At 40.5% G+C, this 12,961-nt stretch overlaps 1 protein-coding gene across 3 annotated transcripts in view; it reads left to right on the forward strand.

Moving 5' to 3' along the window:
- Positions 1-252: 252 nt before the first annotated feature.
- The window catches only part of Prkd1 (protein kinase D1), a 311,814-nt gene continuing 299,105 nt past the window's right edge, over positions 253-12,961 (forward strand). For 2 of the 3 annotated variants that reach the window (XM_027416290.2, XM_027416291.2), the window contains exon 1: positions 483-725. In XM_027416290.2, the coding sequence (XP_027272091.1) occupies positions 483-725 (243 nt within the window). Of the gene's footprint in view, positions 726-12,961 lie in introns of all 3 variants that reach the window. The other variant, XM_027416292.2, reaches the window with a different exon arrangement.

Below are 12,961 nucleotides of genomic sequence, written 5' to 3' on the forward strand. Positions count from 1 at the left end.
GGCTCTGCCAGCCTGGCCTTCCTGGGCCACCCAAAGTCGCCTCGCCGGTGCAAGTGTGGGAGCGCGGGCAAGAAGTGGCCATGGCTGCCCTGAATGGGCGGGTCCGGCGCTTGGGGCTGCAGTGTGGGCCGGGGCGGCAGCGGCGCGCAGGGGGCGGCTCCCCGCCGGGCTCCCGTTCCCCCTTGTCAGCTCGCCGCGCGCCCCTCGCCCGCCCGCCCCGCCCGCCGGCGCCGGACCAGCCTCGGTTCCCCCGAGCGGAGCGCGCCGCGGCGGCTGGAGCTGGGCGCCTCCCCCGCTCTGCCGCGCGCTCGCCCGCCCGCCAGTCCACCCGCCCGTCCGCCCGGGCTCCCCTCGGCCATCTTCGGCGCCCTCGCCCGGCCGGGGCCGCGCGCCGACTTTCCCGGAAAGTTTGCTGCTTTTTCTCGGCCGCCGCAGGCAGCGTCGCGTCCCACGTCTCCCAAACTTTGGGGCTCACTGGCGCGATGAGCGCCCCTCCGCTGCTGCGGCGTCCGCTGCTGCCCGCGCGGCCGCCGGCCGCAGCGGCCGCCGCGCTGGTCCCGGCTCCGGGCCGCGCCGTTCCCGCTCTCGGGCGGCCCGCGGGGGGCATCTCCTTCCATCTGCAGATCGGCCTGAGCCGCGAGCCGGTGCTGCTCCTGCAAGACTCGTCTGGCGACTACAGCCTGGCGCACGTCCGCGAGATGGCTTGCTCCATCGTGGACCAGAAGGTAAGGTGCCCCCGGGGCCCGCCAACTTTGCAGCCTGCCTCATCCGCGCCGTGCAGCCTGGCGGTGGCCGGGCTCCTCGCCCTCACCCCAGGCACTGCTCTCCCTGCCGCGGAGTCCACCCTGGACTGATCTCCAGTCCTTCTCCGCTGGTACGTCTGCCTCTCCTCCTTTACCTCCCTTCCTCTAGTGAAAGTCCAAGGAATCTTGCACTTTTCTCCTGGTGCGCGGGCATATTCTTGAGTCTTCCTGGCTGTCCCGACTCTTTGCTCTGGACCAGAGCCTACCTGGTGCTAGATCCCTTTTCCAGCTCCAGAGTTCCCTTGGGACAGCCCAGCGCATTTTCAGCACCGCTCCCTTCTACTCCATCCTCCTCTTTCAGTTCTAATTGATGCTGAGGAGTTCAGGGTGCGACCTGGACGCCAGGAATTTCTCACCTGTCAATAGTGCTTCTGAGCCAGGGTGATTGAGCAGGCCAGCTGTGAAAACAACTGAGCAGTTAGTGCACCACTACACATCTCGTCCCTGAATTTAGTACCACCTCCTGTGTGATCTTAGAAACATTTTCCAACAATAAAACCTGAAATTTACAGTGTTTCTGTAAATCTGGCTTCATTTTCCATGCACTGATCTTGGAAGACTGGAGTAGTGAGGGTCTAGGGTTCCAGGAACACCCAGTGCTGGCATTGCTTTGAAGTTTGAGGCTGTGGGACTCTGGGAAGCAGCCACTAGAATAGTTGGGAAAAGGCCCATAAAGCTGGGCTAGGCCACCCATCACTGTTTCCAGTTCACTTTTGAATTCAGGTTATCACTGTGGCCATCCAGAAGGATACTTAAAGAAAGAGGCCGCTGGATGTAGGGAGGGGGAGGGCTCATGGTGCCACTCTTCACAGTATGAACAGCCATGCTTCTGGGGGAGGAGAGAGAGAGGGGAGGTAGTTAAAGGCGCAGAATTTCAATCCCCGAGGACTGACTGGCTACTTCTCACCTTTTAATGAATAGTTGAGAGCAGATTTTCTTCAACTGTTTGGAACAAAGTGTGCTAAAGTTTTTGAGCAGTATAAACAGTGCTGTGAGCCCAGAGATCCTAGGGAAGAGCTCCTGGGGAGCTGTCACTAATCCAGGAAGTGAAAATTCTAGAGGCCAGGCCAGACTCAAGTAACAGTGGGTGCCTGGAAGTTTTGTTAATTAAAAGGAGTGATATTTTATGTCATGTAATTGAACTGTTCGTAGCTTCCTTGAAGTCTAAAAATGGTTCAGTCTCTCCTCTTCCTCGCGATTTCGAATAAACAAGTGTTCTAAGCTCTAACTGCCTTACTGTATGTAGCTTTAAATAGTTCTGTAGGACACCAAGTAGATAATTTTTAAAAGCACTGCCACACAAGCATACACACTACATGTATTGAAATTTCACACAGAGCCCATTGGGTTCCATAAAATGTTAACAGCATATTTGGAAGAAAAATGATATAGTGGGCTGGAATGATATAGATAAACTTTGTTTGACCCAAATGAACACACTCTGTCTCTGTCTCTGTCTCTGTCTCTGTCTCTGTCTCTGTCTCTCTCTTTCTCTCTCCTCTTGATGAAGTTTTGAATGGAAAGCAACATGCATGGTTCAAGAGGTTTGGGTTGGGGTTTTGGCTGGAGAGTGAATTCCAGTTGACTGGGGTGATGCTGCCTGGAGAGCACTATCAGTATCAGTGGTGTGTGCTAGAGGACATGGGATGCAGCAGGCTAGGACATCATCAGTAGGATGTGTAGGGAGGGTTCACTTAGAAAAAAAGCCTTGAGATGATAAGAAACTTACAATGTAAAAAATTCAGTAATTTCTCAAGAGAGATAACCATACCAGGCATATCTGAAATGCAAGTAAGCTGTGTGGAGGGTAGTTTAGAATGGCCAAAATGTTATGGCAGAAAGAAAACTGGAGTACAGTCAGGAGCTGCTTAGATGTGAGCCAAGACTCAGGAAAGCTGCAGGAATGCTGGAAAGAGAAGGGCACCAGCCCCACTGGTGCTTTCTAAGGGGACTCCTGTCTTTATTGTGTTTATTCTGTAGCTTTTTGCCAGAAGAAAAGTTTGAAAAGTTTTCTTGGGATCACCATGTTTTTTAAAAAAAACTGGTTAGGGCAAAGTGAGGGATTTTGAAATAGGAATTTTTGTGTCTGGTATATCTAGAATATTGTAAGTAAAATATACTAGATAATGGGTTTAGATAATGTAACTTTTCAGTTAATCTATCATCTATCCATCTAGATACCAATCACCTATCAATTATCTGTATTGGTCATCCTTTATCACCTGTCATCCCTCCATCTATCTAAATAAACCATGTAGCTGACAATCATCTCTCTGTTATCTATCTACCTATACATCATTTATTATCTGTGTATCTTCTGTATCTATTTTGGTATATGTTATTTTCCCAGGCAGAAACAAGATTGAGAGGGCTTTGTGCTGTGTGACAGCAGGAGTGGGCAGCTTGCTGGTTTGTGGAGGTAAAGGGGTTTGTACTTTGTTTCATGTTTTCTCATATACTTTATGAAGACATTAACTGAGAGAAAGGGTAATGAGAGAGAGATACAGAAAAAGAGAGGGAGAATGATGAATGAGAGACTGCTAATATTAAAATGGGTGTTTGGGTAGCTGGGTTTCAAGTCATTTGCAGTTTACCATTTAGGCTTTTTAAGAGAAAGTTCTCTGATTTTCATAGCCCTTCCCACTTATTGCTTCAGTATTAGGAGTCTTTTTAATCTAGTTCATGTTCGAGAGCACATGAATAGTCACATAGATGTCCTTAGCTTAACTCTTGGAAGTATTAGCTGACACGTCAGTAGATTTCAACAGTATTATTCATGGAAACTCCTCTGTGAAATGAGTACCTGAGGTGGACAGGAACAAACAGGAGAGCTGCTGTATTTGAGAAACTTGGCTTCAAGAATTTATTGATGTGTAGAAATTAACAATGTAGCTTTTCCTCAACTTGTTAGGTTTAGAAAATAATCAGATATGTGTTCTCTTGAAGAAATTAGTTGGCAATTCAACAGAAATTCTTTCAAAGTGTTGTATCCTAGTCATTTGCTGAGTTGTGAAGTTACTAATCCCTTCCTTATCTGATAGTTTAGAGTAATCTGAGATGATCTCTTTCTTTGCATGGACGAATGTATGAATATATAAGATACTATTAACTCTGTTCTTTTGGGAAGCTGAGCTAAGGCCTGTCTTACAGTATTTGTTCATTTAATGTTTTAATTCGCATGTGTATGGCATTGAAGCTGGGTTATATCTGTTCTTTAATCAGTGTGTATGACTTTTGTTTTGGCTTTGAGACCCTTTTACGTTCTCTTGTTAAAGGAATGTGGACTACATAGGATGAGAAGGAACTGTCGTGGAGCAAGGGTCAGCATCTCAGAGGTTGACATAGTCTGTTTGGATTCATGGCAGGCTACATACCTACCTCAGTATGCATGCACACACAGGTGTACCGTTACATTTACACCTCAAAGGATACTGGGTGAATGGTGTACAAGCCAATTATGTGGCTTCCTGTTTATTTGAGTTTTATCTTACTAAAAAGCCAACTAAGAGCTCCCCTCTTGGACACCCTTACTTAGGGTAATCCCATCCTCAAGACACCTGGCCTGAGCTTTACATTTAATACTGGTCTTTCTGGCTACAGAAATTAAAGAATGAACTTTTAAGTGAAAATTAGCTACCAGAGTAACAAGGTTAGTGTTTTGGTTTGATAGTAACATTACTTTGCTTGTTATTGTCTTACAGTCTTAATTGTATAGTGTTGTTAATAGTTGCTGTGTCCCTTTTAACCCTTATAGTTAATTTTAGCCACTCTACTTTTACACAGATTGAGAAAGCTGGAAGTAATTAGCTGGTAAATCACCCCAGGGTGTGTAGATAACAAAAACCTTTTAAACTAATGATAGTCTTTGTTAAATTTTTTATTGCAATACATAATACTAATTTCTGATTTAATGATAAAGCACAGAACTTGACATTTTAATCAGTGATTGTTAAAAAAAATAACATGCATTTCCAATTTCATGTTTATTTTCAAGCTTAGTAATGTATGTACTAGGATTTCACTAGGGTTATATAGTATATTGTGACATAAATGCCCTGTACAGGTTAAGTAGCATTTATCCAAAATTCTTGGGACCAGAAGAGATTGGGAATTTGGGTTCTTCTGGATGTTGTAATACTTACAACACAAATAGTGAGATGTCTCTGGGATTAGACCCATCCTTAAACACACAATTAATTTATTTTGTTTATACATTTTGTATTTCAAAAACTCATTTTGACTGGTAGTGGCTGCATGAGGATGGGTGTGGAATTTTCCTCTTGTGACATGTTGGTGCTCAAAAAAATCTCAGAAGATTTTGGATTAGAGATGCTCAGCCTGTGTGCACAGTGCTTGTACGTAATATACATGTGTTTAATGAATTTATATACATTTTTTGAAGCATATATGAGGAGCTTGTTATTTAGGTACAACTTCCAGATACTGAAGTATTTTTTCATACTTATAATGTGGACTTCAAGATGGAGTGTTTCCATTATATTTTGCCTCACAGCACGAAGCAGCTACTCTCCTTTGTATCTCCGTGTTAGTACAAAGATGTGTCAACCTTCTCTCGCAGGTGTAAACTGTGTCTGCCATAGATTTCACAAGAAGAATATTCTTTGAAATTCTCATGTGGAAAGCAGTAACTCTTGCAGATTTTATGGTGGAAAGAGCTGGACTGTAAATGAATTAATGTAGGCCATTAGGTTCAAGTTCAAGGTATTTGAAAGAACATGATAGTATTGTGCCTTGTGGTGGTGGCTGCATAGATTAGATTAGAAAATTATTGAGGTTTACAACTTTCATTGAAATATCATCCTTAATGGTACTTATTTTGTCCTCAGTTTTATGTCAACTTGGCACAAGCAAGAGGCATTTTGGAAGACGTACTCTCAATTGAGAAAATGCCTTCATAAGATCTGACAGTAGGCAAACCTCTGGGTTATTTTCTCAAACAAACCCATTCTGTGTGGTGCCACCCCTGGGCTGGTTATCCTGGGTTCTATAAGAAAGCAGGCTGACCAAGCCATGAAGAAAGCCAGTAAACAGTGCCCCTCCACAGTCTCTATATCAGCTCCTGCCTCCAGAATCCTGCCCTATTTGAGTTCCTTACCTGACTGCCTTCTATGATGGACTGTGACATGGAGGTGTAAGATGAAATAAACCCTTTCCTTCCCTAGGTGCTTTTGGTCATAGTGACTCATCATAGCATTAGAAACTCTATCTAAGACACTGGTTTTATCAACCTTATGCTGTAACTACTAAGGTAGATTCCAAACTTTTTTTGGAAATCATTATAACTTTTCCCTCAAGATTATTACATACAATTATTTTATGTTTTAAATTATTTTATGCATGTTTAAAAATGAACTTATTAGACAATATAAAAAGTGTATAGCTCTGTGAATATATGGTTATAAGCTCTCTTTGCATGTGAAGGCATCATGTGCAAAGGGTTAAAATCACTGCCTGGTAGTATGTCTACAGTAGATGCTTTTATCAATCATCTGAAGTTCTCATTATACACTATTATCTTGCTAGCAAAAGAAATGTATAAGTAATGTTGCAGTGTTATTAAGAGTATGCTTGCAGGTCTCAGCTATATCATCCATGGTCTATTCACAGGGCAAATATTAGAAGCTACTGTACTTTGAATGAGCTGCTCAAGTCTCATCCTTTAAGATTTTCCCAAAGACTAATGTATTCACACCTGCATCCAAGATAAAAAACAAAATAAAACAAAGCAAACTGCATTTGTATGTAAACCTAACGTACCCACAGCAGGACATTTGTACCACAATCCACATAGCATGGCTGATCTCAGACTGCATTAAAGGTAAATGAGATGGGGTCCAGCTGGTGTTTGATATTGTGAAGGTCCTCCCTCCCTCCCTCCTCCCTCCCTCCCTCCCTCCCTCCCTCCCTCCCTCCCTCCCTCCTTCCTTCCTTCCTTCCTTCCTTCCTTCCTTCCTATGGGACTCTGGGACAGGGATTCTCTGTGTAACAGCTCTGGCTGTCCTGGAACCTGCTCAGTGGACCACGATGGCCTCAAACTCACAAAGATCTTCATGTCTCTGCTACCTGAGTGCTGGGGTTAAAGGCTTGAGCCACTCAGACTGGCTTAATGTTTGGTTTTAACCCAGTTCATGTGAGCAATAAACACAAATAGAAGTAAAAGTGTAGAATGCCGTTAAAGCTACTTACTTACCTTTTAATTTTGTCAGCATTATTCTACAATAGAGTTTTGAAAATGGGCTTTCATTTTTCTTGAAACTTTTTTTTTTTTTTAATGGTGCATGGTGTTGCACAATTGAACCAAAGAGGGCATGATGGCGTCGTCTTTCTTCTAATGATAGGATCTATAAACAAAGAAGACAATTGGCTCACTTATGAACAAAATCTTTCTCTTTTATAAGATATGTGAAAAATTTCCTAAAAATTATTCTGATATTAATGATTACTGATTAATGATATTTTTGCATCATTAAAACCCTGTAATGAAATGACCTCTTGAAGTTATTTGGAAACATAAAAGCCCATATCATGCTGTTTCTGACTTTACTCGTCTCCCATTAAAAACAAAACAGAATAACTAAATAAAAGTCTTTTGAATTTTGTGGGCAACACATAATTATAGAATATCATATAATTTGAAAAGATGGAAAGGTAAAAAAATGATGTAAATACATTATATCTTCAGCAACAGTTAACTTGGCCAGATGCACAATTTGCTCTTCAGAAGTTTCTTCAAAAGTTGCAAAAGATTTTATTTGGTTAAAGCTAGACAGTTGATACAGCAGCTTAACAGTGTTGGCAAATACACAGCTTAGATTGTAAAATATGCAATCATTCGGGAATTTTGTTCAACTTATTTTGGTGAAAAAGAGAAAAAATGTACTCGTTCCTGGTACATTGGCATCTGTTCTGACTAAAGCACTGACTGATGAGGAATTTGTTGAATTTACTGCTTGTATTTAGGCACAATTTCAAGAATTTCCAAGTGTTTCTCTCCTTAATTGTCAGCGGCCACTTTTTCATGTGTATCATAAAATGGTTGAAAAGAATGAATGTGATAATGAAGATGTTAGTGAAAAGGATGAATGTCCTTGACAAATTGCATTTCTGATAATTCAAGGCTCTGCAGACTCGTGTTATCTTGTTCACAAAAGAAGCATATACAATATTAGTTGGAACTTTTTCTAACTTATGTTGGAAAAACATGAAAAGTTTCATACATATGTGTGTTCACATACATATATGAGGGATACATATATATAAATAAATAGGTTATATATATACATATATATGTATATATATATATACATATATATATATATATATATATACACTTCATTGGTTCCACTAGTTGGATATTAAATCTTGAGACCACTGAAGCCTACTTTCATGGATAATTATCCTAAAGTTTATTTTGATCACTTCTTTTTCTGTACTCAGTGCCCCCAGAGTTGCTGAGTTTAAAGGGTAGCAAGATTGCTTACATGGATGTTGTAAATATCATACTGTCATCTTGGACACTTTCAGTTTCTTTGCTTGGTACCATATGAATTCTGCGTACAGATTGGCACCCATACAGGCTTTGCGAGAAAGTATTAATTGTAATGCAAGCTCAAATTGGTCTTAATGATAAAAATCTGGAGTCAGATATGGGTATAAAACCTCAAAGATGAGAGAGATGAAGGAACAAGCCATAGCCACACCTTACCTTGCCAACTTCCCCTCTTAAAAAAGAGCAGGTTCCTGTTTCCTCCCACCTGTATTCCTCTCTGCACCCAGCCATCTCACTTCCTGTTATCTGTTAGCTAGTGGCAAGCTCCACATCTGATCTTCAGACCTGCTTTATTTGTACAAAGAAGGCATCATCACCACAATCAACATTGCTTTGTGTGATGCCCTGAATCAGAGCTGGGGGTGGGTGGTGGGGACGTAGGAATGGTGGTTAAAAAGGTAGAAATTAACAGTTCATATGAAATATCAAAGACCTGAGAGATGAAACATTGAGAAGTTGCCATTTCTTCATCTACCAAGTATTGTAGTCTCTGAGTAAGTGACCACTAAGACCTGAGGTTACTGATATTTCAAAAGATGTTTATAGCTGTGTGTGTGTGTGTGTGTGTGTGTGTGTGTGTGTGTGTGTGTGTGTGTGTGTGTGTGGCGTGCTGATGCATGTGGACCATCTCGAGTGCCTGGAGATTATAGCCTGACCCCGACCGTCAAACTTCACCTTCCACCTTGTTTGAACTTATGTTTCTTTTCTTTTTGGTTTTTCGAGACAGGGTTTCTCTGTGTAGATTTGGAGCCTATCCTGGCACTCGCTCTGGAGACCAGGTTGGCCTCGATGAATTTATGTTTCTTACTGTTCGCCATTATGTGCATCAGGCCAGCTGGGCATGAACTTCTGGGGCTTCTCCATAGGTGCACTGGGCTTATAGATGCATGCTACCACATATGGCTTTCTGTGGCTTCTGGGACTGTCTCTACAGGGAGACATCTTCCCTGTTCAGACATTTAGTGGCTTCTTAAGGAAATTGCATATGTGATGCTCACTTTGGCTTTCATTAGGATTATTCTAAGTCAGTAGTTTTTTATCACTTGTTAAAGAAACATTTGATGACTGATGGATCTCAGTTTGAAACACCTTCTTTTTAGGCTGAGTTCCCTGAAGTAGACCAAGAGTTTCTTCCTTATAGCTTTGTCAAGGTATAATTGAGAAATAATAGTTGGACATATGTATAATATGTAATGTCAGGTTTTGATCTGTTCAGATATTATCAAATGAATGAATTAAGCTAATTAACATGTCCATGAACTCAAATGGTTATTCTTTTTATAAGAACCTTATCATCTATCCTCAGTTATTTTCAGGCATACCATAATTAATAATTATCTGTAGTTTCACTGTATCTTTGATCTTCATAATTTACTCATTCAGATTAATGTAAACTTTGTTTTCTTTGATTACTTTCTTCTCATTCCTTCACACCCTCAGCCTTAACTACTACTCCTATTCTACTTTCTGCTTCTATGAATTCAACTTTTTATAATTCAACATACAAGTGTGAGGAATAGACTTTTGTTTTCTTGTGCCTGGTTCTTTTCATTTAGCTCATGTCCTCTAGGTTCATTCATGTTATTGCAGATTGATTGATTAGTTCCTTCTACGAAAGAATGATCTTACCTGTATCCTGCCACCTCTGTGTGTGGGGGGGGGAGGGAGAGGGAGATGGAAGAGAGAGAGAGAGAGAGAGAGAGAGAGAGAGAGAGAGAGAGAGAGAGAGAGAGAGAGGAGTTCATTCTTTGAACACTGATTTCATTTCCGTTGGATATATACCTGGGATGGTGCTTTTATTCTCATTTCTTTGTGAATCTTTTTACAATTTTCATAGTTTCTTCACTGATTTTTGTCCCCCCAACAGTGTATGTAGGGCCTGTGTCCACATTCTTACTGACACATTTTTATCCTGTTTGGGGTGACACAGTTTACACTTTCCTGATGGTTAGATAGTAATCATTTGTTTTAATCATATATCTGTTGATTCTCTGTATGTTCTGTTTTGCCTAGACTTTAGTCCTTAGAGGTTTTTTTCTTGCTACTGAGTTATGTGAGTTCCTTCTGTGTTTGGATAGTAACCCTTCTTTGGGGTCTAATCCTTCCTTTCTGAGATGACCAATTAGATATTCATCTCTTTTAATTGTTGTATTGCCATGTAATCTGTATCGATTTTTTGATAATCCTTTACGTGTGTGTGTGTGTGTGTGTGTGTGTGTGTGTGTGTGTGTGTGTGTGTGACTGATGTCACTGTTAGATATTTATCTCTTTTAGCATTGTAAAGTCATGTGATCTGGCTCAATGTTTCATTGTCCTTTGGCTGTGTTCTTTTAACATTGCTCTGAAAAGTGTAGGGAGTGTTTGCTTATTGTTGCAGAAGACCAGGCCATTAAATCCTGTGGCACTGTAGCCCTTCCTTCTTGTACTTATTACTTAGCTTTTCTTCCAAGCATCAGGCTTCCTGTGCATAAAATGGGGGCGGAAACCCTCAAGGCTATTAAACACTTGAAAGGTATCAAATGCGGTGTGCCTGTAAAGCCCCGATGCTTATTGAGAGCTCCATCAAGCAATATGATATTCTTTCCTTTAAAATTTCCCTTTCTTCAACTTTAAAAACTTCTCCTGTAGATTTGTTATGATCACAGCTTAGTTTACCGAATTTTTCATCTATCAGTGTAAAGCTCCTTTTGTGTTTTGTTATTTCTCTTAACTATATTGGAACGATATGCTATGTGTGACACACCTGACAGGAAACTCGCTTCAGGAAAAAAAAATAACTGAAATAATAGATGGTTAAGACTCAATTTAAGGAACAATTTTTAAATAGACATCTGGCTATATTTTGGTCCTTTCTTTTTCGTAAGCAACTGGTTGTTACAGAAGTAATAGGCCTTCCTAGTGAGAAATCACTTGATACACTTAGAGATTAATATAGGAAAACCTCTAATGCAACAAATGCAGGCTCCAGCTAGTGCCTAAAGAGGAGCCTACTGTGAATAGAAAGTTTTACTAACTTATAAACACCTCAGGCTCATGCATTCCACACACACCGTCATCCTTAAATCTCCTCTAGGTCCCAGCCCCGGGTCACACTCTAAGCAACTTAAAAGAGACAGGAGACTGTGGATTTGGATACTTGGGCAGATGGGAAATTTACACAGCAAAGATATTGGCAGAATTATTTTCTCAGTTCATCAATGTTTTTCTTTTCAAATAGCTGTCACCCACATTCTTCATTCCCACCTGTCTGGCTGATTGATGCTTTCCCTGACAAGCTCTCCGGAGACTGGTTGATAGGCCACGACTTAAGGCTGCTTGTGATCCTCCACTGCCCCTTTGTTATAGGGATGGGCCTAATGGCCAGATGGTTGTCTCTTTGTTGTGGGTAGACCATTTGGAGGTCAATATTGGTGAATAAAGATTAACAGAAACTTTCAGCAACACCAAAGTTCAGTTATGATATAAAATTTTCTTTCTTTACTGTTTTTTTAATAAGTCTAGTCAATACACTGCTTATTTTTGAGTCCTATTGGAGGTAATGTTCCTGTACCTAAATTCTACTAAATTTTACTTCCTAAGCAAGTTTACTGGTAAATTCTTTTTAGCATCAGTTTTATTACTTCAGATTTTTCATGTGTCATTGTTACGTGAACCAGACATGGTGGCACACAGGCCTGTTAGTCACAGAAGAACACTCTCAGGAGGTGGAGGCCGGAGGATCAGAAGTTCAAAATAATTTTCAGCTTCATAGAGATTTCATAATCTATCAGGGCTAATGACCCTGTGTAAAAAAGCAAAACAGAAGCAACAACAGATTAGAAGGAATCTGAATGTAATCAAAGCCATGCTTGAGGTATTGTAAACAAAAGCATGCTTGTACATCAAAGAAATACTAATTTTGTTCAAGATCAAATTTATGTATGATTAAATCAGTTTACATTTTATATTTTTTTAAAATGATTCAAGTTGATCTTAAAGTAATATGTTTTGCAAACACTTATTTTATTTGATGTGTATAATTATGTGCCTAAGTGGATGTATGTGTACCACATGTATGCAGGAGCTCATAAGCAGAAGAAGATGCCCTGGAATTTAGTTTTAGAAAGTTGTAACCTCCAGGTAGGTGATAGGAGTGAAACCTGGGTCCTCTTAAAGAACACCAAGTGCTCTCACATGCTGAGCCATCACCATGGCCTGTAATAACTTGTATTACATGTTTTATGTTGGTTTACATTTCAGACTATAAAATATTTTAAGTTAATCATTAAAAATATTTTATTTATTAGGTTAAACTGTCAGTTTTGGACACACCAAAAAGTTCAAGCTGTTTTCTAAGTCTTTAATCAATCAGTCATATTAATGGTATAATAATGGGAGTGATTCTGAATTATTCTCTTTGTTTCTAATGGATGGTCATAACTGGAGAGTCAAGTTCCTCTTTTAATTTGAATTAAGTTCTGGGCATTTTAACTTGTTGAACTAGGTAATATATCATTGCTTAAATGTTTATTGAAGAAAATGTTTCTCAATGTCTTTTATCAACTAAATACACCTTCCTTCTTTTAGTTAGAGACATTATTGGCAATGA

Source organism: Cricetulus griseus, chromosome 5, assembly GCF_003668045.3.
Source record: "Cricetulus griseus strain 17A/GY chromosome 5, alternate assembly CriGri-PICRH-1.0, whole genome shotgun sequence".
NCBI classification, from domain to species: domain Eukaryota; kingdom Metazoa; phylum Chordata; class Mammalia; order Rodentia; family Cricetidae; genus Cricetulus; species Cricetulus griseus.